General features: G+C 44.8%; 1 protein-coding gene across 1 annotated transcript; it reads right to left on the minus strand.

Annotated features, from left to right (window-relative positions):
• Positions 1-634: 634 nt before the first annotated feature.
• sh3glb1a (SH3-domain GRB2-like endophilin B1a) lies at positions 635-27,923 on the minus strand. Its single transcript, XM_083778629.1, has 9 exons — positions 27,818-27,923; positions 24,564-24,705; positions 23,147-23,275; positions 18,437-18,570; positions 16,510-16,602; positions 4,407-4,496; positions 2,817-2,917; positions 1,393-1,702; positions 635-1,010 (listed from the first exon to the last, which is right to left on the minus strand). Exons 1-9 carry the CDS (start codon positions 27,878-27,880, stop codon positions 903-905), a joined length of 1,170 nt encoding a protein of 389 aa, XP_083634755.1. The 5' UTR covers positions 27,881-27,923; the 3' UTR covers positions 635-902.

Raw genomic sequence — 27,923 nt, forward strand, 5'->3', positions numbered from 1 at the left:
CAAAAAAACCTGAACTTTGAACATTCAGTGGATTTTCTGTGGTCTGAAGTTTTCTTTGGGGTTTTTTTGGAAGCCTTTTGAGCTACAATGAAAACAGGCAACACAGTGAAAACAGTGACATCTGCTGGCAAATCCCATTGACATATATGGGGTTTGCAGTAAGTGATGTCACTTACTGACGGCCAAATCAGAGCACCTGTTTGAGCCAGAAAACCCCAGATCACAGAAAATCTACTGAATGTTAAAAGTTCATGTTTTTTTGGGTGCAATTGAGATTAGAAAAAAAAACAAAAAAACAAGAACAATTCCAAAACCTTTTTTTTAATGTCACAATCCCTTTAAGGATGCACGTACGCGATGTTATCGGGGCAGCACATGACGGCATCGGACGATATTCGCCGCTATCGGTCAATATCAGCAAAGTAAAAAAGCCACACCCAAACAATATGTCGCTACCACGGAGGAGGAGTCAGACGACTAGCCCATTCTGAACGGGAACCCATTTTGGTGTTATAGCATCACGTCATGCTTTAGCTATTGAAAAATAGCAGATCTACAAGCTCATAGCGCGCCACCGAGTGGCGCGCTACGAGCTTGTAGGTCTGCTATTTTTTGAAAAACCGAAGAACGACTGTGACATTTTTTTAGAATCTGATCTCGGGTCAGAATGGGTTATAATCAGACCAGTGTGTGTGTCCAGTGGAAACCTCGTATGAATCTGATCTCAGGTCAGAAGAATGGGCTAGTTGAGCAACTCCAGGTAGGTGATGGTGGGGAGGTCGCGGGCGGCCAGGCTGGCTGGGTGGGTGGGTGGGTAGGGATGGTGGGCGCCAGGTGGGTGGGTAGAGATGGTGGGTTGAGTGGGTAGGGTAGGGATGGTGGGCGCCAGGTGGGTGGGTCCTCTAGTTGAGCAGCTCCAGGTAGGTGATGGGCACCTTGCCCTTCTGGTTGCCCCGCTCGCCCATCAGCCAGTCCGAGTCCATGCCGGGGACACTGCTCACCGTGATCACCTGGAAGGAAGGGAAGGGAAGGGAAGGAAGCATTAGGGACACAGAGACAGATTCTACACATGTCTTCTGAATCAGTTTTCTGAAGAAAGAAAAATAAACGTTCACTGTGAAAGATATGGAATATATTCAAAGGTTTGCACACGTTTTCCAAAATGTTTCAAACATAGCAGAACTGCTATTTTTCCAACAGATACAGTTTAAAACTAGAACTGCACTCTGTCGAGTGCATACTTGCTTGTTGCGCAAGCAGAGCGCGCAAGTACTTTCGACCGCTACAAACTGTCAAATGTCAGTTTCTCTGTGAAGGAACGTTTGAAGTGTTGAATTATTAGGTTTAGCTATTTGCTACCTACCTACTTTATGCATGTAAAAAAAGACTCACCTCGTCAGCCAGCAGAGACAGCTCGCTGCTCCCCGCCGCGTCGTAGTCATAGAGAACGCGCGCCTTGCGGCTGCCCCCTCCCCCTCCTCCCCCTCCCCCTCCCCCTCCTCCTCCGCTGCGCAGCTCGTTGAAGCCCCCCCCCCCGGCCGCCATGCCGGCGGGGCCCCCCATGCCCCCCCTCGTGGGGGTGGGGCTGGGCAGCGGCGCCGACACGGGCAGGGTGGGCACGGAGATGCTGGCCCCGCCTCCTCCTCCTCCGGACAGCATGGAGGACGACTGGTTGTTGTTGGAGGAGAACGAGGATGGAAAGCTGTGGGGGGGGGAAGGGAGGGGGGTGATGTTTGAGGCATGTTGTTCCAAAAATGTGTTTTTGCAAAATAAACTAAACCGAACACTAAAACTAATTAAAAAAAAAAAAAAACTGCAAACTCATGCTCTAAAACTCAATTCACGCCAGCATTAATTAATCCCTCGATAACGTATTGCCAAGGTTTTATCGCGCGTTAGGGCCGATTCATACTCCTACCTTAGAACCGAATAAAAGTGGGTTCGGGCTCTGTAGAGCCTACAATGTGACGTCATTTGGCTCTGTAGAGCCTACAATGTGACGTCATTTGTCTCTGTAGAGCCTACAATGTGACGTCATTTGTCTCTGTAGAGCCTACAATGTGACGTCATTTGTCTCTGTAGAGCCTACAATGTGACGTCATTTGGCTCTGTAGAGCCTACAATGTGTCGTCATTTGGCTCTGTAGAGCCTACAATGTGACGTCACTTGGCTCTGTAGAGCCTACAATGTGACGTCACTTGGCTCTGTAGAGCCTACAATGTGACGTCATTTGGCTCTGTAGAGTCTACAATGTGACGTCATTTGGCTCTGTAGAGTCTACAATGTGACGTAATTTGGCTCTGTAGAGCCTACAATGTGACGTAATTTGAGGTCCGGGGGGGGGGGGGGGGGGGGGGGGTACCGTCCTAAAGTCGGCTCTTCGTTGCTACTGAAAATCTCTGACGAGCCGAAATCATTTCACCACTACAGCGGTAAAATAGGAGTATGAATCGGCCACGACACTTACTTTGAAGAGCCAAATATCCGTAATCGAATGTTACAATGACTAACTGCTGTGTGTGTGTGGTCTATATGCCTGGATGTTGTTGTGTCGGTCGGTGGTGTAAAAAAAGGCGACCGCGAGTGTCAAGCCCGCCTGCTACAGCCCGTTGAAAACATCAGCTAGCATTACGATCGGATAAAAAAAGGTGGATTAAACGAAACAAACCCGAGAATCTCGGGTTTGTTTGGCGGACTAGGGTACTAATTTAAACCTTCGTGTTCCTCGTTTTCTGGCGGACTCCGTGTTAAACCGAATTAAAACTGACCGAGTTAGAAAAAAGACATGTACTGGTACCACCGAGTAAACATCTCACCTGCCCAGCTGTTTCTGCAGGTCCACCATGTACTGATAACACTGGGCGTAGTATGTGGTCTGAGCCTCCACGAAGTCGTTCAGGCAGCGAAGGTGGTGCGCCTGAATATACATAGATATTAAAACATAGATTACAGGTGGTGCGCCTGAAATACATAGATAATAAAACATAGATTACAGGTGGTGCGCCTGAATATACAGATAATAAAACATTGATTACAGGTGGTGCGCCTGAATATACAGATAATAAAACATTGATTACAGGTGGTGCGCCTGAATACAGATAATAAAACATCGATTACAGGTGGTGCGCCTGAATGTACAGATAATAAAACAAAGATTACAGGTGGTGCGCCTGAAATACATAGATAATAAAACAGATTACAGGTGGTGCACCTGAATATACAGATAATAAAACATAGATTACAGGTGGTGCGCCTGAAATACATAGATAATAAAACAGATTACAGGTGGTGCACCTGAAATACATAGATAATAAAACAAAGATTACAGGTGGTGGGTGCGTCTGGTCAGTCATCCAGAGGTTATAGTTGAAAATAAAAAGATAATTCAACATAGATTACAGGTGGTGCGCTGGTTGGATCATCCAGAGACTAGCGTACAGTGTAAATGCATAGATAATTTCAACAGAATAAATAACAGTAAAGGTCCCTCCTATATAGAGGTTTTAATGTTTGACAATGAAAGGAAAATGTACGTCATCTTGTCCCTATAACACAAACATTAAATGCCATTAACGATAAAGAGAATTTCATGTTTGTGACATGAAACATGAGTGAGTATACACACTACACCTCATTCTGACACGGCAATCCTATAGTATTAGACACCCAGTCCTGCTGGTGGCGGTAACGTCACCATCATTGCCGATTTTGACCCAATAGAGCGACTCTGGCGAGAGCACTTCCGGTTTAACGAACCATAACATCCGGTAGTAGCTTTTGGACTGTGCAGCACTATCAGACGTCTAAGCGATCATCATATTTTTCATAACCAAGTCAAATAAAGCTCTAATCAAGCCCAAAATATTGCGTTTTACGCAGCGATGCACATAAGACCGTGCGCGATCATCGACCATGCACGCGAGGATTTCGGGCCGGTTTTAGGTAGATTACATCGGCCGTTAGCCAAATTAGCCAAAAGTTGCTATAATTGACGTCACTAGTTGACGTCACTGAGCCGCCGGTGGTAAGAGACTCACCGCCACTTCCGCCACCACACATCCTGTGTGTAATCATTTTAGCCTCATAATGTACCATCATGTGCCGTTTACATTTCTGACTAATAAAAGTATTAACCCATTCTGGCCGGGCACCCATTTTGGTGTTGGCATCATGTTATGCTTTAGCTATTGAAAAATAGCAGATCTACAAGCTCATATCGCGCCACCGAGTGGCGCGATACGAGCTTGTAGGTCTGCTATTTTTGAAAAATCGAAGAGCGACTGACATTTTTAGAATCTGATCTCAGGTCAGAATGGGTTCGTCAGACCAGCGTGTGTCCAGCGGAAACCTCGTATGAATCTGATCTCAGGTCAGAATGGGTTAAATGAGTCGATAGATAAACGTACGTGGGTGCTGCTCACGCCCTCCAGGAGAAGACGCGTGATCTCGGCCTGCCGGTCGAACTCACTCTGGGTCATCCGGAGCTCCTGCTCAGCCTGGGAAACAGACGGACACGCACACACGCACACACACACACACACACACACACACACACACACACACACACACTTCATAAATCGGGCTTTCACAGAGCTAACGCAAAACACACTTCGTGAGTTACCCAAAAAACCGAACGACTCAAATGTATATACACAAAATAATGGTGAGGTTAACCCATTTAGACACGATTTAAAAAACATTTACTTTGAAAGAATAATATATATTCAAAGATTTGCGACACATTTTTTACGATTAAAAAAAAAATAGCAGACCTACAAGCTCGTAGCGCGCCACCGAGTGGCGCACTACGAGCTTGTAGGTCTGCTATTTTTCAATAGCTAAATTATAACATGTTTAAAACACCAAAATGGGTTAATATTGCTCTGGAACAGTTGTTAGATAATTACGCAGAGAGAGAGAGAGAGAGAGACTACACCGGTTACATATACACAAAGACCAAGGAAAAAAAGCACAATGGGGGGTGAAATCTAATCTATTATTTATGTATTATTATTTATTTATTCTGCATTTGAGCCACGACGGAACCCCCAAAAAACACTAAAGGAATATCTTCTTGTTATCGTTGGATAATATTTTTGCTCACAATTCCATGCTGTATTGAAAATAGCAGATCTACAAGCTCATAGCGCGCCACCGAGTGGCGCGCTACGAGCTTGTAGGTCTGCTATTTTTGAAAGATCGAAGAGCGACTGACATAGAAACATAGCTTTTTCAGAAAACTGTCAGGATTTAGAAGACATTTTTTAGAATCTGATCTCAGGTCAGAATGAGTTAAGTCTCACCTTAAGACTCATCTCTTCTCCCTGGCTTTCAATCCCTCTCGAGTCCCATTTTTAGGTTTTTCTGTATCTTAGCTCTTTTGTTTTGTTTTGCTTATCTTATCTTAAACCTTTCACGCTTATATTTTTTGTAAATTTCTGATTGTGTTTCCCGTTTACATGTCTGTGTTCTCTTTGCCTGTTGCCTCTGTTTTGCCACTGATGTATATACAGCACTTTGGTCAACCTCGGTTGTTTTAACCCATTCTGACCTGAGATCAGATTCATACGAGGTATCCGCCGGACACACACTGGTCTGATTAACCCATTCTGACCTGAAATCAGATTTAAAAAAATGTCAGTCGTTCTTCGATTTTTCAAAAATAGCAGACCTACAAGCTCGTATCGCGCCACTCGGTGGCGCGCTATGAGCTTGTAGATCTGCTATTTTTAAATAGCTAAAGCATAACATGATGCTGACACCAAAACGGGTGCCCGGTCAGAATGGGTTAAAACGTGCTTTATAAATAAAGTTTAGATTTGATTTGATTTGATTTGATCACCAACTCTCCGTCATTTAGCAGCATGGGGGAACCCCCTTTGAAGGACCACTGAGGTGGTTTTCAAAACCACTGCTTTACACAATAACGGACTAGCAGTGAGCAGTGAGCAGCCAACAGACTTATTTTAACCCATTCTGACCTGAGATCAGATTCTAAAAAATGTCTGTTTGAAAATGACAGTTTTCTATAAAAAGCTATGTTTCTAAATGTCCGTCGTTCTTCGATTTTTCAAAAAATAGCAGACCTACAAGCTCGTATCGCGCCACTCGGTGGCGCGATACGAGCTTGTAGATCTGCTATTTTTCAATAGCTAAAGCATAACATGATGCTACGTATAACACCAAAAAGGGGTTCCCGCTAGAGCGCAGCACGGGTCCACCCGGACCCGAATACCCGAGATCCGACCCGAGAACCGAGCCGGGTCGGGTCCAAAATATTGACGTGCCGTCGGGGAACGGGTCGGTTCCATTTCAAAGCTGCGGATCTCGTTTCGGGTATCTGAAATGCAGAATACCCGAAATACCCGTGCAGGACCCGAGCTTTATTATATATTAAACCTTTCAACTTTAAAAATAGTTTTTGAAAATAGATATTATGGTTATGCGTTACGGTTGTAATGATTATGTTCTAAAATACACGCCCCGAGGATTTGGAAATGGAACGTATCCACTGGTGGTGGGTGTGTCACAGTGTGTGCGCGCTGCGCGAGTCACACAACACAAACAGTAGCCGCGATATTATCATCATGGCGGCCCCCTTCTTGAGCGAGGTGAAACGCAAACTACAATCAAATGATTACAGCACGCAATCTCCTAAAGGGAAGTCAGATGTCTGGGACAGTTTTGTTGTCATTGTCGACGCGGATGGTAACAATGTTGGTGCTGCTAAATGCACAAAGTGTGACTCACTGTTTAATTACGACATGCAGAAGACGGGAACATCTTCACTGAAGAAACACCTGACTGGGAAGGCGTGTAAAAAAAGAGAGAGTGCCGGCGACGGTCAACAACTTCAACAACAAAGTGCCATCACGTCTTTTGTTGCTCGGAAAGCAATTCCATCCAAAAGAAAAGCTGCCATTCTTGATGACTGCATTAAAGTGTGCGCCAAGGATTTGCGGCCCTTCCGCATGTTTGAGACCCCGGCTTTTCAAGGTTTCGCCCAGACATTACTGGACACGGGGGCGGTGCATGGACACTGTGATGTGAAAGATTTGATGCCGTCTTCATTCATGATTTCCCGTGCCACAAAGGTGAAATGTGACAACATGAAAGCGGACCTTCTCCCTAAAATAAAGCGGTACATTGCCAGGGCCATGGCTTGTGGCGCCTCCACAGATATGTGGACCGATGATTTCCGCAAGGTAAGCTACACATGCATCACTCTGCATTTCATTGACGAGGAGTGGACGTTCCAGAGCAGAGTGATTTGTACCTGTGCTTTCCCTTACCAAGCAAAGCACACGGCTACTAACATCAAAAGTGAGCTGATTAAACAGTTGAGTGACTTCGGACTGTCACAAGTGGAAATCGACTCGCTTGTTTTTGTTAGTGACCAAGCGGCTAACGTGCAGGCTGCCTTGGCTCGTTGGACTCATGCGAGCTGCAATGCACATGTGCTGAACACTGTGCTAAAACACACCTTCAAGGAGGTTGACGGTGATGAAGATGAGGAGCACTTGGAAGAAGCGAGAGCGTGTCTGAGCCAGTGCAAATCACTTGTTACCTTTTTCAAGCATTCTGGATTACAGCTGGAGCTTCCAAAGTCCCTTAAACAGGAGTGCGAGACTCGATGGAACACAAAGCTTGCAATGTTAGAATCGGTACTACACTCCTTTGATACTGTCCAAACCATTCTCCTGGGAAGATCAGAGATGCACAGAATGAGTAACATCACAAAAGAGTTGCTCCAGATGTTGGTCAATTTTCTAAATCCTTTCAAAGAAGCAAGTGATGAGCTCAGTGGATCGAATTACCCAACCATCAACCGGCTGGCTCTGTGGAAAACGACTCTCCTGCAACACTGTGACATTACACCAGCAGACCCAAGGCCACTGGAGATTCTGAAAAACAGGTCCAAATCTCTTCTTACTGCTCGAATTGTCCTGGGCAACCACGCAAAGCTGGGTGTCATGCTATGGCCAAAGTTTAAACAGCTCAGGATGTTCTGCAGAGAGGAAAGGGAGGAGATCTATCAACTTGCTCGGGATGAGGTTGCAACGTTTTCACGTGAAGTCTGTGTCCGTGATGAACCCGCTGACACGTCAGAAGAAGACACTGCACCGACAGCAGCCTTGCCATTTAGTCAATGGGAGGATATCCAGGACCCTGCCATTGACACAGATGAGGTGGACGCTTATTTGAAATTCAAAACTACAATGGAAGATGACAAAGACGTCTTAGGATTCTGGAAATGCCATGGAAACCTATTTCCAACACTGACCAGACTTGCACTGAAGACGCTGTGTGTCCCAGCTTCGAGTGTCAGCTGCGAGGCTGCTTTCAGCGCGTCTGGACGGGCCCTGGAGAATAGACGGACATCCCTCGGTACAGCCACTGTCAACGCCTTGCTGTTCTTAAATAGCAACTTCAAATAAGGTGAGAACGATTTATTATTAACCTTTAATATTAGCTAACCGTTTAGTATGCCTTATTTTATTATTATTTTAATATTTATTATTGCTGCTTTTTCTCATTACATGTCATTGCCAGCCAGCCACGGAGCAGTGGAACTGTCCAAGTGTCCAGCGCCAAAGGAGATGACTGCAGCAGAGATCTTTTTTGTTTTGTTTATTTTATTATTATATTCTATTGCAGTAGTAGCCAACTAGCCATCCATCATCTACATGCTATTCCTGCAAAGAAATGAACGCTGTTGGTCCTTTTTATTGTTTTAAATGGGGAGAGCAGAGACAGTTGCTTTAATTTGTTTAATTTATAGACTATACTATAGTAACAGTTCACAACTTCACACTTCAAGTTCACAGTGTAATGGTAAAATGGCTCTGTCTGTAGCAGTGGAGTTACCAACTGGTTTCACCACCTGTTAAAATTAGCACTCTGTCTTCAGTGTCTTTGTCTTGGAAATTTTGTTTCACTACAGTAGGTGACAAATGCAAATTCAACTAGGGTTCAATTACAAGGACTGAAAGGGCCTGTGTTTGTGTGAAGTATGTTAATACCAGTGGGGTAAAAAACAAACAAACAAAAAACACTGCAATAAACCTCGATTTTCTTGCAACTTTGTGTGTTTTCTTATACATGTCTGTTTGTACATAATGTAATGTATCAGACTACTGGTTCATTACTTAGAGTTATTGATTGATTTAAAAATGTTTTAGCATGACAGCTGTTATTTATGTATACACTAAAATAAATATAGGCCTAGTCTGTTCTTGCATATTGAATGAGGAATGTTTAACATTACAGTACATGATTGAAATGGCAAATCCAATCAAGACAGCAGAGCGAACAGCTTGGATGAGTGTGTTTTATTTAGAATAGAGATGTAAGAATGACCACTGCATGGAGGAACTTGAAATTGGACTGCGTGATTGATCTACATATTCTGCAATCTGCTGACTGCCTGGGCCCTGGACACAGTGGACAGGTTTGTGTCGTGGCGATTATTGAGTGTGGGATCTGGGATGGGTATAATAAGACGAAAGTCCGTGAAAATCTATTTCTGTTCTGAATCTGCATTATGCTGTGCAAAGTTGCAAACTAATATTCTCACAGAATATGCTTATATTGATGCTCTATCTCCACCTAGCGTCTGTTAGATATAGCCACTGTGATTGGTTAGTGCTACTGCATGTTGGCCGTATCTACAGGTACACAGTCAGTTGTGTGAAGTCAGCCTTCCGTATACATGTGAATGTGATCCATCGCAGTCACTCTGGAATAAAGCCTAATGATTCTGATTGTACACATTGTGCAACGCAAGACAAACTGTAGGCCTACTTAACCATGCGACGCATTGAGAGCTTGTAGATTGGCGCTTTTCAGCGCTCCTTTGTAGAGGCGGGGGTGATCATGCATTGCTGACGTTCAGTCTCATAATCACAGTGAAAATGAGCATGATATAGGATTGGACACCACGGGTGTAACGGGTCTTTCGGACCGGGTTATCGGGTCCGTTTTTTTCGGATCCGAACCTGTTTTTATCGGCTCCGGATCGGACCGGGTCCAATTATTTCGGGTCCGGTTCCGGGCCGGGTGCGGCAAATTAGAATGTTCTCGGATCCGGATCGGTTCGGTTCTGATATCACCGGGTCCGTTTCGGGCCGGGTCCAATTTTATGGACCCGTGCTGTGCTCTAGTTCCCGCGCAAAATGGGTTAATTCAAGTGGGACATTTGGTATCCTTGGGCTAAAAACGGCCATAGCCGTTCCTTTTCCTCACACAGGGTTTTATGTCCGTGCCCCCCCCCCCCTCCCCCCCGGGGGGGGGCTGGAACAACAATGGCCTGTTGACGAGGAGGAGAGGTCCGGTAAACTTGGAGCCCGATGCCCAGATAGAACCCGACAACACGCGACGCACAATGACCTTACTGTCCTGTCCGCACTGCGCAGCTTGGATTACACTTAAGATTGCTTACAGTGTGTGTGTGTGTGTGTGTGTGTGTGTGCGTGCGTTAGGGTTTTAACCCATTTTGCGCGGGAACCCCTTTTGGTGTTATAGCATCATGTCATGCTTTAGCTATTGAAAAATAGCAGATCTACAAGCTCGTAGCGCGCCACCGAGCGGCGCGCTACGAGCTTGTAGGTCTGCTATTTTTGAAAAATCGAAGAACGACTGACATTTTTTTAGAATCTGATCTCGGGTCAGAATGGGGGTTAATCAGACCAGTGTGTGTCCAGTGGAAACCCTCGTGTGAATCTGATCTCAGGTCAGAATGGGTTAAGCAACTAGTCGACTAGTAAATCCACTAGTCGACCTTGTTGGCACTAGTTGACTAGTTGATAAGAAGAAGAAAAGAAAATGGGGGGTCCCCGATTTTGTGGGCCTCAACATCAGCTAGATTATAGTTATATATATATATATTCTTTTTTTTAACATAATAGGTAGTTGTGTAGTTATGTAACTAGTCGACTATTCAACTAGGCAACTATTCAACTACCGGTAGTAAAAATCACTAGAAGTGAAAGCCCTAGGTGTGGGTGTGTGTGCGTGTGTGTGTGTGTGTGTGTGTGTGTGTGTGTGCGTGTGTGTGTGTGTGTGTGTGTGTGTGTGTGCGACTGTGTGTGTGTGTGTGTGTATGTGCTCCTCGTGTATTCCACAAGGGGGGGTTGACGTTCCCCCCGTTTTCCCAGAGGCCACCAATAAACGAGAGTAGACTCAGTGGGGAGTCGAGCTGTTGACGTTCCTAACAGGCGCACGCCTGTGTGTGTGTGTGTGTACACATGTGTGCATGTGTGTGTACACGCCTGTGTGTGTGTGCATGTGTGTGTACACTCGCACATGTGTGTGTGTGCTCCGTTCAAAGATGGCCCCCATGGCAACATTCCACTCACCTCTCCGTCACTTCCTCCTCTCACATCTGCTGCGTTGCATTTTAGAAACAGAACACAGTGACACAGTCGTTACTGGAGTGGAGGGAGGCTCAGCTGCTGCTGCCACGACACAGCCACGGCCAAGGCTGTGTTGTTTTTGGCAGCAAATTTCTATTTTAGTTTTAGTCATATAGTCTCCTGAATAGTTTTCACTTAGTCTTAGTCACATTTTAGTCACCTGGAATGTATTAGTGTTAGTCTAGTTTTAGTCGACTAAATGTCATAAGATTTTAGTCGACTAAATCTACGGGTGATTTAGTCGACTAAAATGTATTTTTGCAGGCCTTGTTGCCGTGATAATGACTTATTTTACACTTGCTGAAAATAGCCGATCTACAAGCTCACAACGCGTCGCAGTGCAACGCGTTGTGAGCTTGTAGATCTGCTATTTTCAGCATGCAACAGTGTTTCAGCATGCAAAAGTGTAAAATGACTTATACTGGATCTCTTGTCCACTAGTCCCTTCCTAACATTTTAGTCTTGTTTTTATTTGTTGACGAAATTGTCAGTATATTTAGTCTTAGTTTTAGTCATCATAGCATAGTTTTAATTTAGTTTCCATTTAGTTTTAGTCAGTGGAAAAAGGTAGTCGACGAACATTTTTCGTCTTAGTTTTAGTCGACGAAAACAACACTGCGGTCAAGGCTGTGCGTGCGCGCCGTGTGTGTGTGTGTGTGTGTGTGTGTGTGTGCGCTGTGTGTGTGTGTGTGTGTGTGTGTGTGTGTGTGTGTGTGTGTGCGCTGTGTGTGTGTGTGTATGTGTGTGTGTGTGTGAGAGAGAAAGAGAGAGCAACACACCAAGTGCACAGCCTTGTCCATACTTCAGAAAAAACACATCAGGTTTTTTTCTTCACTCGCCATGGCCGATAAATGGCCAATTAATCGAAAAAAGACAGAGCTCTAGATTCAGACACCTGTGAAATCTCATTTTGTGAAGAATCGTGTGCAGCACTGGGTTGGCTGTCCAATTCATTTTAGTCACTCATATGTTTTGTTTTTTATGACAGTACTTGGTTTAGACTAGTCATTGGTTAGATCAGTCATTAGTCCTGGTTTAGACTAGTCATTGGTTAGACCAGTAATTAGTCCTACAACTACAACCAATCTCAAACCCTCACCCTAAAAACCTAACCTCCCACGGGGCAGCACACCTAAACCTGACCTTAACCCATGTCTAACCAATGACTAGTCTAAACCTAACCTCCCACGGGGCAGCACACCTAAACCTAACCTTAACCCATGTCTAACCAATGACTATAGTCTAAACTTAACCTCCCACAGGGCAGCACACCTAAACATAACCTTAACCCATGTCTAACCAATGACTAGACTAAACCTAACCTCCCACAGGGCAGCACACCTAAACCTAACCTTAACCCATGTCTAACCAATGACTAGTCTAAACCTAACCTCCCACGGGGCAGCACACCTAAACCTGACCTTAACCCATGTCTAACCAATGACTAGTCTAAACCTAACCTCCCACGGGGCAGCACACCTAAACCTAACCTTAACCCATGTCTAACCAATGACTATAGTCTAAACTTAACCTCCCACAGGGCAGCACACCTAAACATAACCTTAACCCATGTCTAACCAATGACTAGACTAAACCTAACCTCCCACAGGGCAGCACACCTAAACCTAACCTTAACCCATGTCTAACCAATGACTAGTCTAAACCTAACCTCCCACGGGGCAGCACACCTAAACCTAACCTTAACCCATGTCTAACCAATGACTAGTCTAACCCTAACCTCCCACTGGGCAGCACACCTAAACCTAACCTTAACCCATGTCTAACCAATGACTAGTCTAAACTAAGTATGCACCCTAAACCTAACCTTAACCCATGTCTAACCAATGACTAGTCTAAACTAAGTATGCACCCCCCTAAACCTAACCTTAACCCATGTCTAACCAATGACTAGTCTAACCCTAACCTTGAATCGTGTGAGAATCGTAATGTCAATTCTTGTGGAGGAAAATGGAGATTTCACATTTGTGCAAAAGAATCGTGTTTTTGCAAACTTGTTGGCCATGTGTGTGTGGTGATGCTGCCCGGAGACTCATGCTGGAATGTGTGGGGCTGCCTGTCTTGTGTGTGTGTGTGTGTGTGTGTGTGTGTGTGTGTGTGTGTGTGTGTGTGTGTGTGTGTGTGTGTGTGTGTGTGTGTGTGTGTGTGTGTGTGCGCGCGCCTGTGTGTGCCTGTTATGTATGGTTTTCTAATCTGCTGCTGCGGCTGAGGGTTTTTTTCTGTTTTTCTCTGCGTAAACAGCAGAACCTCGAAGGCGAGGCTGGCCCGTTGGAGGTTAGCTGGGAAGTCCAATCCGTCTTTGGAAAACGGCGAGCGTAGCGTTAAGAGGTGAGCCGGGGTCAGGCCCGGTCGATTTCACAGCTTCTAATCTAACCCGCTGTCTCTGTGTGTGTGTGCTTCCTCCTCCTCCTCCTCCTCCTCCTCACACCCAAAACATGTGTTTTTGCTTTAATCCATTTTGGGCTGGGAACCCCTTTTGGTGTTAGCATCATGCTATGCTTTATAGCTATTGAAAAAATAGCAGATCTACAAGCTCATAGCGCGCCACCGAGTGGCGCGCTACGAGCTTGTAGGTCTGCTATTTTTTTTTAAACCGAAGAACGACTTGACATAGAAACATAGCTTTTTTCAGAAAACTGTCAGGATGTAGAAGACATTATTTTAGAATCTGATCTCAGGGCAGAATGGGTTAAAGTGACCGCAAGGAATGCCCCCGGAACATGAAAACAAACTCACACACAAAGTGCTGTTTGTGTGTGTGTGTGTGTGTGTGTGTGTGTGTGTGTGTGTATCCCTGTCTTCTACTACATCAAGCGTTACATAAAAAGGATCAAGCGTATAAAGAGGATTGTGTAATCGTGTGTTAGTTAAGGGATCAGGTTTTCTCCATACTGTAAGGTTTTATGGGGATTATTAAAATTGTTTCGCAAGAGACAACTAAGATCACCTCCTCAGGTCTCTGTGAAGAGAGCAAACACTGTACTAGTGGGCTGGGGCTCGGTGGAGGACAATGGCTTTGAATGAAGTTCACACTCAATTCTGGTCAACTTTAAAGGACCACTTCACCACTTTTCAACCTATCTTCATATAATAGGTCCTCACTAATAATCATGAAAAATGGCACGATTTCTTTCTACTCAGTCTGTGTCTCATAGGAGGGCTGTGGGCAGTTTAGAAACCGTCCTCCAGTGACATCATCATGAGGCAGATATTTTCTTAAACAAGATTTCTTGACAGAAATGTTTAGATTTCCATTATCGTGAGAACGATTGGCTTCCATTTTCGCATTGCAACCTTTCAGGACTAGAAAGCCTGACGTTTCTATTAGCTTGTATTCCCCATCGATGATGTCACTGGAAGACGGTTTCTGAACTGCCCACAGCCCTCCTATGAGACACAGACCGAGTAGAAAATAATTGCGCCATTTTTTCATGATTATTAGTCAGGACCTATTATAATGAAGATAGGTTGAAAGGTGGTGAAGTGGTCCTTTAACCTCAACATTAGTTCTTCACTTCTTTTGTTATGCTCTCTATTAAAACTATTAAAAACTAAATGATAAAAAAGGGACGTTTACTAAGTTGCGACCCATTAAAAAACATGGACCCGCTTGTTCGGGAAAACAAGCGTCCTAGTAAAACCCAGCTTCGACTCCACTCTTTAACAGAATTCGCAGGTCGCAAAAGTGTAATATAGAGTGTCATCCAGAGGTCGGGTCAACACAGCCCTGTGCGCAGCAGTCTAGAGGTCAGAGGTCAACACAGCCCTGTGTGCAGCAGTCCAGAGGTCGGGTCAACACAGCCCTGTGTGCAGCAGTCTAGAGGTCAGAGGTCAACACAGCCCTGTGTGCAGCAGTCTAGAGGTCAGAGGTCAACACAGCCCTGTGTGCAGCAGTCTAGAGGTCAGAGGTCAACACAGCCCTGTGTGCAGCGGTCCAGAGGAGAGACCATGTGACGCAGCGGTCTGGTGACCAGTCGACAAAATGTCTCATCATCCCACAACGGGACGGCGGCAGCGAATGATGCGTTACTAAATTTAGACCAAGCTGCAACGAGCAGTTCCTCCACTGAAGGGACAGACATCCAGAGAATGGACACAGGCAGTTCCTCCACTGACCCATTCTGAACGGGAACCCATTTTGGTGTTAGCATCATGTTATGCTTTATAGCTATTGAAAAATAGCAGATCTACAAGCTCATAGCGCGCCACCGAGTGGCGCGCTACGAGCTTGTAGGTCTGCTATTTTCGAAAAATCGAAGAACGACTGACATTTTTAGAATCTGATCTCAGGTCAGAATGGGTTAAAGGGACAAACATCCAGAGAATGGACACAGAGACAGAGAGGAGGAGGAAGCAACGACAGACGGAAGCTAAACGAAGCTAAATGAAGCTAAATGAAGCTAAACGAAGCTAAACGAAGCTAAACGAAGCTAAATGAAGCTAAACGAAGCTAAACGAAGCTAAACTAAGCTAAACGAAGCTAAACGAAGCTAAACGAAGCTAAACGAAGCTAAATGAAGCTAAAAAATGACTTAACCTCGGTCAGAAACGGTCACATATATAGAATTTTTTTAATAATGTATTATTTATCGAGGCTTTGCACGATACATAATTATAATAATGTTTATATATATATTTTTTAGTAGAGAAGTATTAAATAATGCTGGCCTATAATGATACGCCCAACACAGGGTCACCAGGATGAAAGGGATCAACTCTGCCTGGAGTGGTGTGTGAAACAAACAAACCAACCCTTAAGTGAGGGATTGTTTTGTGCAGAAGAGAGAGAAAGCTTAAAAAAAGCTCCCATGTGACCGCGTTTCAGTCATGAGAGGAAGACCGGCGGTTTCGTGTGTTGTGAAAGACCATGTGGATCAATCGTGACCTCCGGGGGGGGGGGGGGGGGGTGGGGGGGGGAAAGCACTTGTCATACTCGGAATAAAGGAAGTGGTTCGTTATTTGGAAGAACGTAGAGTTCACCAACACTGAATTCACAACATCAAGCTACTTTAATGACATGACATGACGTGTGTGTGTGTGTGTGTGTGTGTGTGTGTGTGTGTGCGTGCGTGCTCACCAGAACGCGTGCGTCGGTCATCCTGGCCTTCTTTAGCTTGGTTTTCGCGGCGTCCAGATCCAAGCGCTTGACCTGCAGCAGCTTCCGTTCTTTCTGGATTCCAAGGAGACCAAAAAAATTACAAAATAACACGTCAAATTAGGAACAAGAGAATTATTAACATTAATAATATGTTGTTATATATATATATATATATATATATATATATATATATATATATAATATAATAATGACCACTTCAAACTTTAGGGGTTTTCTGAGGTCTTCAACTTACTTAAAGGTAATATTTAATTATAACATAGACGCATGGTGTATGCAAGACAAGGGATCTTAATGCTCTAATAAGCACCTGGTGTTTTTGCATGATGTTATGTTGGAAAAAGTCACAGAAGTATCAAACACTTGAAGTGTGCCTTGCCGACTTGGCTTGTTGCTTCATACGAGTGATAAGCAGCAGGAGACGGCAAACAACTGATTTTAATCTGCTGAGATAATCTAGTTTCACCATGACGGAACTGAACCATTATTCAGACTAGAGTTCAACACTAGCTGAATAACGAGGCTGTGTTAACCCATTTTGGTGTCAGCATCATGCTATGCTTTAGCTATTGAAAAATAGCAGACCTACAAGCTCATAGCGCGCCACCGAGTGGCGCGCTACGAGCTTGTAGGTCTGCTATTCTTTTGAAAAATCGAAGAACGGCTGACATAGAAACATAGCTTTTTCAGAAAACTGTCAGGATGTATAGAAGACATTTTTATAGAATCTGATCTCAGGTCAGAATGGGTCAACTCGGGGCACGTTATTGTACAACCTGTCATCAAACATTACTGTAAGCTTTGTGGCCTAGAGAGAGAGAGAGACGTGCCAAAAGGCACTCCTTGGGGAGGTCCTCGATGCCCGTCCCACTGGGAGGAGACCCCGGGGCAGACCAAGGATCACGTCCCACTGGGAGGAGACCCCGGGGCAGACCAAGGATCACGTCCCACTGGGAGGAGACCCCGGGGCAGACCAAGGATCACGTCCCACTGGGAGGAGACCCCCGGGGCAGACCAAGGATCACGTCCCACTGGGAGGAGACCCCCGGGGCAGACCAAGGATCACGTCCCACTGGGAGGAGACCCCGGGGCAGACCAAGGACCACGTCCCACTGGGAGGAGACCCCCGGGGCAGACCAAGGACCACGTCCCACTGGGAGGAGACCCCCGGGGCAGACCAAGGACCACGTCCCACTGGGAGGAGACCCCGGGGCAGACCAAGGACCACGTTCCACTGGGAGGAGACCCCGGGGCAGACCAAGGACCACGTCCCACTGGGAGGAGACCCCGGGGCAGACCAAGGACCACGTCCCACTGGGAGGAGACCCCGGGGCAGACCAAGGACCACGTCCCACTGGGAGGAGACCCCCGGGGCAGACCAAGGACCACGTCCCACTGGGAGGAGACCCCGGGGCAGACCAAGGACCACGTCCCACTGGGAGGAGACCCCGGGGCAGACCAAGGACAACGTCCCACTGGGAGGAGACCCCGGGGCAGACCAAGGACAACGTCCCACTGGGAGGAGACCCCGGGGCAGACCAAGGCACAGTTGGAGGAAACACACGACTCACTGGCCTTGGAACGTCTCGGGATCCCCCAGGAGGAAGTCACTAACGTTGCTCTGGAGAGGGAAGTCTGGAGCTCTCCCTCTCCGGTGGAGCTGTTGCCCCTCGTCACCCGACTACGGATAAGGGGTTGAAGATGGATGGATGAATGAATGAGCCCACTGGCACTAAAAACCCATCTCTCGGAGGTACAGTACGTCAGTGACCCAAACACGAATATCCCGACAACGGCAAAATGCACCACAATGGCAATTTGCCTTGAATGCGACAAAAATATCGCATTTTATGTTTATCGTCGACAGCCACGGCGATAGAAACCTCACCAGAATGGTTTTGAAGTCTCCTTCCAGGAAGTTCCTGAACGGCGTCAGGAAGTTAATGGCGGCGCTCTGGATGAGCTCCCGCTCGGCGCCGGCGATCTGCTTCTCCGTCTCGCCACATTTTATCAGGGCGTTTCCTGTGGGTCAAAGGTCAGAGGTCAAGTCAGTCACACACACACTGGACGAGAGGAGAGGCGCGCACGCTCGCACACGCACACGCACCAGTGTTGTTTTCGTCGACTAAAACTAAGACGAAAAATGTTCGTCGACTACCTTTTTCCACTGACAAAGACTAAATAAAAACGAATCTATGATGACTAAAACTAAGACTAAATATACTGACCATTTCGTCAACAAATAAAAACTAGACTAAAATGTTAGGAAGGGACTAGTGGACAAGAGATCCAGTTTTATGCTGGGTTGCATGCTGAAAATAGCAGATCTGTCATTACAACGACATCAAGACCTGTCAAAACACATTTTAGTCGACTAAATCTACAGTTGATTTAGTCGACTAAAATCGTATGACATTCAGTCGACTAAAACTAGACTAAACACTAGAACATTCCAGGCGACTAAAATGTGACTAAAACTAAGTGAAAACTATTCAAGAGACTATGACTAAAACTAAAATAGAAATTTGCTGCACACACACACACACACACACACACACACACACACACACACACACACACACACAGTAGTTTTTGAGTGGTGCAACCACTCCCAACAGCAATGTCCCCCTATGTCCATCCCTATGTCTGTACAGGGATGCCAACAGGGGGCGCTGTTGCACCACTCACTTCAGACTGACAGGTCTGATTTTTCTTCTTTTTTTTTAGCCAGGGAGCCACAGGCCAGGATGATGTCATGTTTATTTGTGTTTTTTCTATTCATTTGGTCACCCCCCTAGTTTGACATGTCATATTAAGGTACTTAACCCATTCTGACCTGAGATCAGATTCATACGAGGTTTCCGCCGGACACACACTGGTCTGATGAACCCATTCTGACCTGAGATCAGATTCTAAAAATGTCAGTCGCTCTTCGATTTTTCAAAAATAGCAGACCTACAAGCTCGTATATGAGCTTGTAGATCTGCTATTTTTAAATAGCTAAAGCATAACATGATGCTGCCACCAAAATGGGTGCCCGGTCAGAATGGGTTAAAGCATGATGGAATTTGGAAGTGTTGTTTTTGGCAGCAAATTTTGATTTTAGTTTTAGTCATTAGTCTTTTGAATAGTTTTAATTTAGTCACATTTTAGTCACCTGGAATGTGATAGTGTTAGTCTAGTTTTAGTCGACTAAATGTCATGAGATTTTAGTCGACTAAAACTACAGTTGATTTAGTCGACTAAAATGTATTTTGGCGGGCATTGATGCCGTCGTAAGGACTATTTTTACACTTGCTGAAAATAGCCGATCTACAAGCTCACAACGTGTCGCAGCGCGACGCGTTGTGAGCTTGTAGATCTGCTATTTTCAGCATGCAACCAAGTGTAAAATTACTTTTACTGGATCTCTTGTCCACTAGTCCCTTCCTAACATTTTAGTCTAGTTTTTATTTGTTGACGAAATTGTCAATACATTTAGTCTTAGTTTTAGTCACCATAGCTTCGTTTTCATTTAGTTTCCATTTAGTTTTCTTCAGTGTAAAAAAGGTAGTCGACGAACATTTTTCGTCTTAGTTTTAGTCGACGAAAACAACACTGGTGTGGTATACGAAGAATGGCCATAACTATTTTTTTTCGCAATCTTTCCGGCAGAGCAGGCCTCTCATTCTGTGGACTCTTAATGACCAAATGAATAGAAAGAAAAAAAACACAAATAAAAAAGTATGGCATGACAGGACATCAAAGGACAACCATGTGACTCATTTGATAACCTGATTTAGACGTACAGGGCACCACCAGGGCAATGGCATCTCTGTATGGGGAATGAAATGAAATGAAAAGTGCACTGTTTCTTGTCGGTCACATCACAGGCAAAAAAAAGCAAGGTGGGGGGTGTCTTTTTTTTAACTGGCCCACATGTGCATTCCTCGGGCCACGTGCGCACGAAGACAGCGTTACATTCACAGGAAACCGTCCAATGAGAGAACCGCAGAATTTTCGATTCATTGTTGACTGTTGAAGGACCACTTCACCACTTTTCAACCTATCTTCACATAATAGGTCCTCAGTAATAATCATGATAAAATGGCACCATTTTTTTCTAATCTAGTCTGTGTCTCATAGGAGGGCTGTGGGCAGTTCAGAAACCAGTCTGTGTCTCATAGGAGGGCTGTGGGCAGTTCAGAAACCAGTCTGTGTCTCATAGGAGGGCTGTGGGCAGTTCAGAAACCAGTCTGTGTCTCATAGGAGGGCTGTGGGCAGTTCAGAAACCAGTCTGTGTCTCATAGGAGGGCTGTGGGCAGTTCAGAAACCAGTCTGTGTCTCATAGGAGGGGCTGTGGGCAGTTCAGAAACCAGTCTGTTTCATAGGAGGGCTGTGGGCAGTTCAGAAACCAGTCTGTGTCTCATAGGAGGGCTGTGGGCAGTTCAGAAACCAGTCTGTGTCTCATAGGAGGGCTGTGGGCAGAAGTGAAGTGGTCCTTTAAGTTTAATTGAAGAATGAACAGCGATTAATTGATGAACATCCCTAGCGTTTATCCTCTTTTAAGGATGCCTTTTAAGGACTCTGGAGCTAATTGGAGGTGTAGTCAGTGACTCACCGTATAGGCCGTCCCAGGTCCACACTAATTGGAGGTGTAGTCAGTAGGGCTGTCTCCGACTAAGCATTTGTATAGTCGACTGATAGATGAATAAATTAGCTGTTAGTCGACTAATAGTCGACTGAGCACCCCCACCCCCCCCAAAAAAAAACATGAACATGGACTGAGAGGCTTGTCATTAGCCAGATTGAGCACAGCAGGTGAGATTGAGATTCTGGAGTCTATCAGGCCAGCGCACTGTGCGATTCAAGTCACAGGCAGTGGCACATTGCCACACAGGCAGACACACTCCACATGCACATTGGAGATTTGAACAGTCAGAATGTTCAAATGTGTTTATGTCCCCCCACAGACCTAGTGGAATAATACAATATTTGTCTCCACCAGGACGAAGGCATGGGGGGAGAGTATGTTTTGCACTCCGTCCGTCCGTCCGTGTGTGTGTCCGTGAGCAGCTAATCTCGGCCACCGTTAACCCGGTCGATGCCAAATTTTCCAGAACGGCCTGTTATAGCGCCACCAGGAGGCCGCTTTGTGCAAAACAAGTTTTTGCACAGTACACCTACAGATTTTGTCCAAACATCATGCAAATTGGTACACAGTCTCTCTAGTTTAAATAATAATTCAGATTGTATTAATATTAACTCTACTACATACTTTCTTATGCTTACTCAAGTAATTATTTACAAACACTCCTATCCTCCTGGTGGAGACCTGTGCCCAGAAGGGCACTTTTTCTAGTTTTGTATATTTTTGTAAATATTGTATTTTTATATACAATATTTTGGGGCAAAAAAACGTTTTTTTTTTTTTTTTTATGAACATCGACTAAGGGGTGGTCAGTCGACTGAGACCCGTTCTGATCGATTAGTCGACGATTCGACTAATCGAGGTCAGCCCTAGTAGTCAGTGAACTCACCGTAGGCCGTCCCGGGTCCAAACTAATTGGAGGTGTGTCGTCAGTGAACTCACCGTAGAGGCCGTCCCAGGTCCAAACTAATTGGAGGTGTGTCGTCAGTGAACTCACCGTAGAGGCCGTCCCGGGTCCAAACTAATTGGAGGTGTGTAGTCAGTGAACTCACCGTATAAACTTAGTTTCACATTTGAACAGTCAGAATGTTCAAATGTGTTTATGTCCCCCCACAGACCTAGTGGAATAATACAATATTTTTGTATATTTTTTGTAAATATTGTATTTTTATATACAAATTTTTGGGGCAAAAAAAAATTGTATATTTTTGTAAATATTGTATTTTTATATACAATATTTTGGGGCAAAAAAAAAGGTATATTTTTGTAAATATTGTATTTTTATATACAATATTTTGGGGCAAAAAAGAAAAAAAATCTTTTTTTTGATGAACATCGACTAAGAGGTGGTCAGTCGACTGAGACCCGTTCTGATCGATTAGTCGATGATTCGACTAATCGAGGTCAGCCCTAGTAGTCAGTGAACTCACCGTAGGCCGTCCCGGGTCCAAACTAATTGGAGGTGTGTCGTCAGTGAACTCACCGTAGGGGCCGTCCCAGGTCCAAACTAATTGGAGGTGTGTCGTCAGTGAACTCACCGTAGGGGCCGTCCCAGGTCCAAACTAATTGGAGGTGTGTCGTCAGTGAACTCACCGTAGAGGCCGTCCCGGGTCCAAACTAATTGGAGGTGTGTCGTCAGTGAACTCACCGTATAAACTTAGTTTCACATTTGAACAGTCAGAATGTTCAAATGTGTTTATGTCCCCCCACAGACCTAGTGGAATAATACAATATCTTTGTATATTTTTTGTAAATATTGTATTTTTATATACAATATTTTGGGGCAAAAAATATATATATATATTTTTTTGTAAATATTGTATTTTTATATACAATATTTTGGGGCAAAAAAAATAAAGAAAAAAAGAAAAAATCGACTAAGAGGTGGTCAGTCGACTGAGACCCGTTCCGATCGATCAGTCGACTATTCGACTAATCGAGGTCAGCCCTAGTAGTCAGTGAACTCACCGTAGGCCGTGCCGGGTCCGAACTCGTTGCCGGACTCGATCATGGACTGGCCCAGCAGCTCGTGGTTGTTCTGTCGCGACGGCGCCTTCTTCTCCAGCTTCTCATAAACAAACTCCTCCAGGCGGACATCTGCAGGTTGAAGGGAGAGAGAGAGAGATAAAGAAAAAGACCCAAAACTCAATAAACAAACTCCACCAGGCGGACATTGGGGGGGGGGGAAGGGGGGGGGGGGGGAAGGGAGAGGAAATAAAAAGACCCAAAACTCAATTAAGACCGGTCACAAGTCACAAGACCACGCTGGGCAAGAAGCCCAACGGCCGAGACCTCAAGAGCTGGACGGATGGATTTAACCCATTTTGGGTGGGAACACATTTTGGTGTTATGGCATCATGTCGTGCTTTAGCTATTGAAAAATAGCAGATCTACAAGCTCGTAGCGCGCCACCGAGTGGCGTGCTACGAGCTTGTAGGTCTGCTATTTTTTGAAGAATCGTGAAAATGTTGCCTCAAATCTTTGAATATATTCTTTCAGAGTTTCAGTTTTTTAACTCAAATCTTATTTGCTTCTGGGGAGGTCCCTCCTGGAACAACATATTTTCAGATGGGGGGTCGGCGGCCAATTACATATATTTTTTGGGGTCCTTGACATGAAATATTGAGCACCACTGATACAGAAACATGAGGTTTTTCAGGAAAAGAAAAAACTTTTTAAAAAAATACATTTTTTAAATTTCGACGTCAGGCCCAAATGGGTTAACCCATTCTGAACGGGAACCCATTTTGGTGTCAGCATCATGTCGTGCTTTAGCTATTTAAAAATAGCAGACCTACAAGCTCGTAGCGCGCCACAGAGTGGCGCGATACGAGCTTGTAGGTCTGCTATTTTTGAAAAATCGAAGAACGACTGACATTTTTAGAATCTGATCTCAGGTCAGAATGGGTTCATCAGACCAGTGTGTGTCCCAGTGGAAACCTCGTATGAATCTGATCTCAGGTCAGAATGGGTTAAAGTACAGTATAGTGGTTCACTTCACGGCAGGACATTCCACTGTCCTGAACCACCTCCGTGTGCGTCGTCGACTCAGGATCTAGAGATGTACAGTACCCAAAAATATTATCAGACAAATAATTTGAGATTAAAAGGATTTAATTGCAAATCACAAATTGCACATGACAGATATATGACAAATAAACTTAAATATACAAAATAAATCACTGACACATTAAAAAGAAAAAAAAAAAAATCTGTCCAAAGAATGTCCAAAAATAGCGGAAATATTATAGCTGATGTAGATCTGCTATTCGTGCTATTTTTGAAAATACGATTATTTGGGGTGTGTGTGTGTGTGTGTGTGTGTGTGTGTGTGTGTGTGTGTGTGTGTGTGTGCGTGTGCGTGCGTGCGTGTGCGCGCTCCTACTTGGGTTGGGCTGCAGCAGCACCTCGGTCTGCTTCATGATCCTCTCGGTCCACAGCCGGGTGCATTCTGCTCGGCCCAGAAGGTTCTCCAGGTGGGCGTCCAGCTCCGTCTTCTCCGCCTGGCCAAACTTCTCCTCCGTGAACTGACACACACACACACACACACACACACACACACACACACACACACACACACACGCAGGCGCACACACAAACACGCACGCACGCACACAGAGAGAGACGATGAATACATTTGCAATTTAGGCATTTATAGCAGACGCTCTTAACCCATTCTGACCTGAGATCAGATTCTAAAAATGTCTGTTTGAAAAATGACAGTTTTCTGAAAAAGCTATGTTTCCATGTCGGTCATTCTTCGATTTTTCCAAAAATAGCAGACCTACAAGCTCGTAGCGCGCCACTCGGTGGCGCGCTACGAGCTTGTAGATCTGCTATTTTTCAATAGCTAAAGCGTAGCATAATGCGAACACCAAAAGGGGTTCCCGCACAAAATGGGTTAATCCAGAGCGATTTACAGTAAATAAATGGTTGCATTTGTATGTCGCGGGGTGCATACAGTACTTAGTTTAGTCTAGTCATTGGTTAGACATGGGTTAAGGTTAGGTGTGCTGCCCCGTGGGAGGTTAGGGTTTAGGGTGAGGGTTTGAGATAGGTTGTAGTTGTAGGACTAATGACTGGTCTAACCAATGACTGAACCAAAAACTGTCTAAACAAAGTACTGTAATCCGGTCGTTTTAACACACCCCTCACCAACCTTAATCCGGTCGTCTTAACGCACCCCTCACCAACCTTAATCCGGTCGTTTTAACACACCCCTCACCAACCTTAATCCGGTCGTTTTAACACACCCCTCACCAACCTTAATCCGGTCGTCTTAACGCACCCCTCACCAACCTTAATCCGGTCGTTTTAACACACCCCTCACCAACCTTAATCCGGTCGTTTTAACGCACCCCTCACCAACCTTAATCCGGTCGTTTTAACACACCCCTCACCAACCTTAATCCGGTCGTCTTAACACACCCCTCACCAACCTTAATCCGGTCGTTTTAACACACCCCTCACCAACCTTAATCCGGACGTTTTAACGCACCCCTCACCAACCTTAATCCGGTCGTTTTAACACACCCCTCACCAACCTTAATCCGGTCGTTTTAACACACCCCTCACCAACCTTAATCCTGTCGTTTTAACGGACCCCTCACCAACCTTAATCCGGTCGTTTTGACGCACCCCTCACCAACCTTAATCCGGTGATTTTAACACACCCCTCACCAACCTTATGTCTAACCAAAGGATGCCTCCCGCTGCCTCAAACATGTGACTGTGTGTGTTTGTGGGTTTGTCTATTAGCAGCACGGTCCCTGTGGTTACCGTCATGTGAGATCATGTGGGTGACAGACAGTGGCTGTACAGTACAGTACAGTACAGTACAGTACAGTACACTACATCATGTTAAAAAAAGGCACCGCTCACTTTAACATGGATGTGTGTAGAAGACCCAATTACCGATCTGTCAGTCTCCAGAATATGTTATTATGAATTATTATGAAACCACTGCACACTAAAATAGAACAGAGCCTTAACCCACTCTGACCTGAGATCAGATTCATACGAGGTTTCCACTGGACACACACTACTGGTCTGATGATTAACCCATTCTGACCTGAGATCAGATTCTAAGAATGTCAGTCGTTCTTCGATTCTTCAAAAATAGCAGACCTACAAGCTCGTAGCGCGCCACTCGGTGGCGCGCTACGAGCTTGTAGATCTGCTGTTTTTCAATAGCTAAAGCATAACATGATGGTGGGTTCCCGTTCAGAATGGGTTAAGTTGTGTTTTCATGCGTGTGTGTGTGTTAGAGAACGTCGGGGTCAATAATCATGTTTAAATTGTTTACCAATCATGTTTCTATTAATCACTTGTTAATTGTTGGAGGGAGAGCCGCCACCCCACAACACCAGATGGGGCTGGTGGCTCTTTTTGTCCACACTTTTGTATAAAAATGAATCCTCTTCCTGTTATCTCATTTATACCTGAGAAAGTAACCGATACAATACAGGTCGAAAAGGTTGTATATCGACCTCCTGCCTGCTGTGATTGTGATTCAAATACCCTGGAGCATTACTTTAAAGGGAGTTTGCGAGCCCTGGCTTTTTGTCAATGATGTTAGATGTCACTGTCAGTCACCAAGTAAAATCAATCAATCAAATCAAAACATTTCAAGGAACCCCTCCCTCATAACAGTTAATTAGGCCCGGGTCCATTTGGTTCGGAACCCCCAGTGTCCAGGAGTCCAGGAAACCCTGAAGAGACCCCCAGCTGCTTTGAAGAACCCAAAAAGGTAAACAACACAGACACCGAAACAAACACCGAATCTACTCACTTTATAAGATTATATTTAGTCGTGCTGACATGTCATACTATCACTGACAACAGTATGACACATATTACATAAAGATATCATTCTCTCTATGAATTTTGATTGATTGATTGAAATATTTATTAACAGTTTGTAGAATTTACAGTACATTTCAAGCACAAACTCAACACAAAGACTGTCAACTGTGAGTGGACGACCCAAATTAAGCATTACACTTGTTTACAACAGGGTCCACATTGTTCAATTCATCAAAACATTTAGAGACATACAAATAGACACTTCTATGTAGTTAAAGAACAGAACAGGAATTCATCATATAATTGAATACACAGGACCACAATGGCATTATAAGCAGTAAAGCACTTTTTCCCCCACCACCATTGTTGTACAAAAATCTGTACTGTACTGTACAGTGTACAGTACAAACTGCTAATAAAGTTTAAATCAATCAGAACTTTAACTAGATTAGGCAGGCAGACAGACAGACAGACAGACATACAGACAGACAGCTACTGTATTATTATAGCGTTGAGACAGACAGACAGAGGCCCGTTTATAATTTGTTGTCAACACAAACATACAACCGTTTGTTTTTATAACGGCTTTTGTGATTCTCTGCCACGTCCCACTGGGAGAGTGAGGGCCGCGTGGAACTTTTTCTCGGGGTGTTTTATCTGTTTTATTACAGTAGCCTACAGTTACAGTATGGTCTGCTGCTTAATGTCCAAGGTTTAGCATCGTAGCAGCTATTAGCAGAGCCACACAGGCTAACGTTCCAGACCACCCATCATCGTTCCATTACGACTAAACGAGACAGACACAACAGAGATAAAGAGAGAAACGCCACTTACTTGCACGGCACGGCTCAGGAACGTGCCAGCGTCCGCCGCTAAGCGCTTCACGTTGAAGTCCATGCTGTTGTTGAATTAACGGTTTTTTATTAACGGTTTAATAGTT

This window comes from Protomyctophum parallelum (genome assembly GCF_964188405.1).
Source record: "Protomyctophum parallelum genome assembly, chromosome: 12".
NCBI lineage: Eukaryota > Metazoa > Chordata > Actinopteri > Myctophiformes > Myctophidae > Protomyctophum > Protomyctophum parallelum.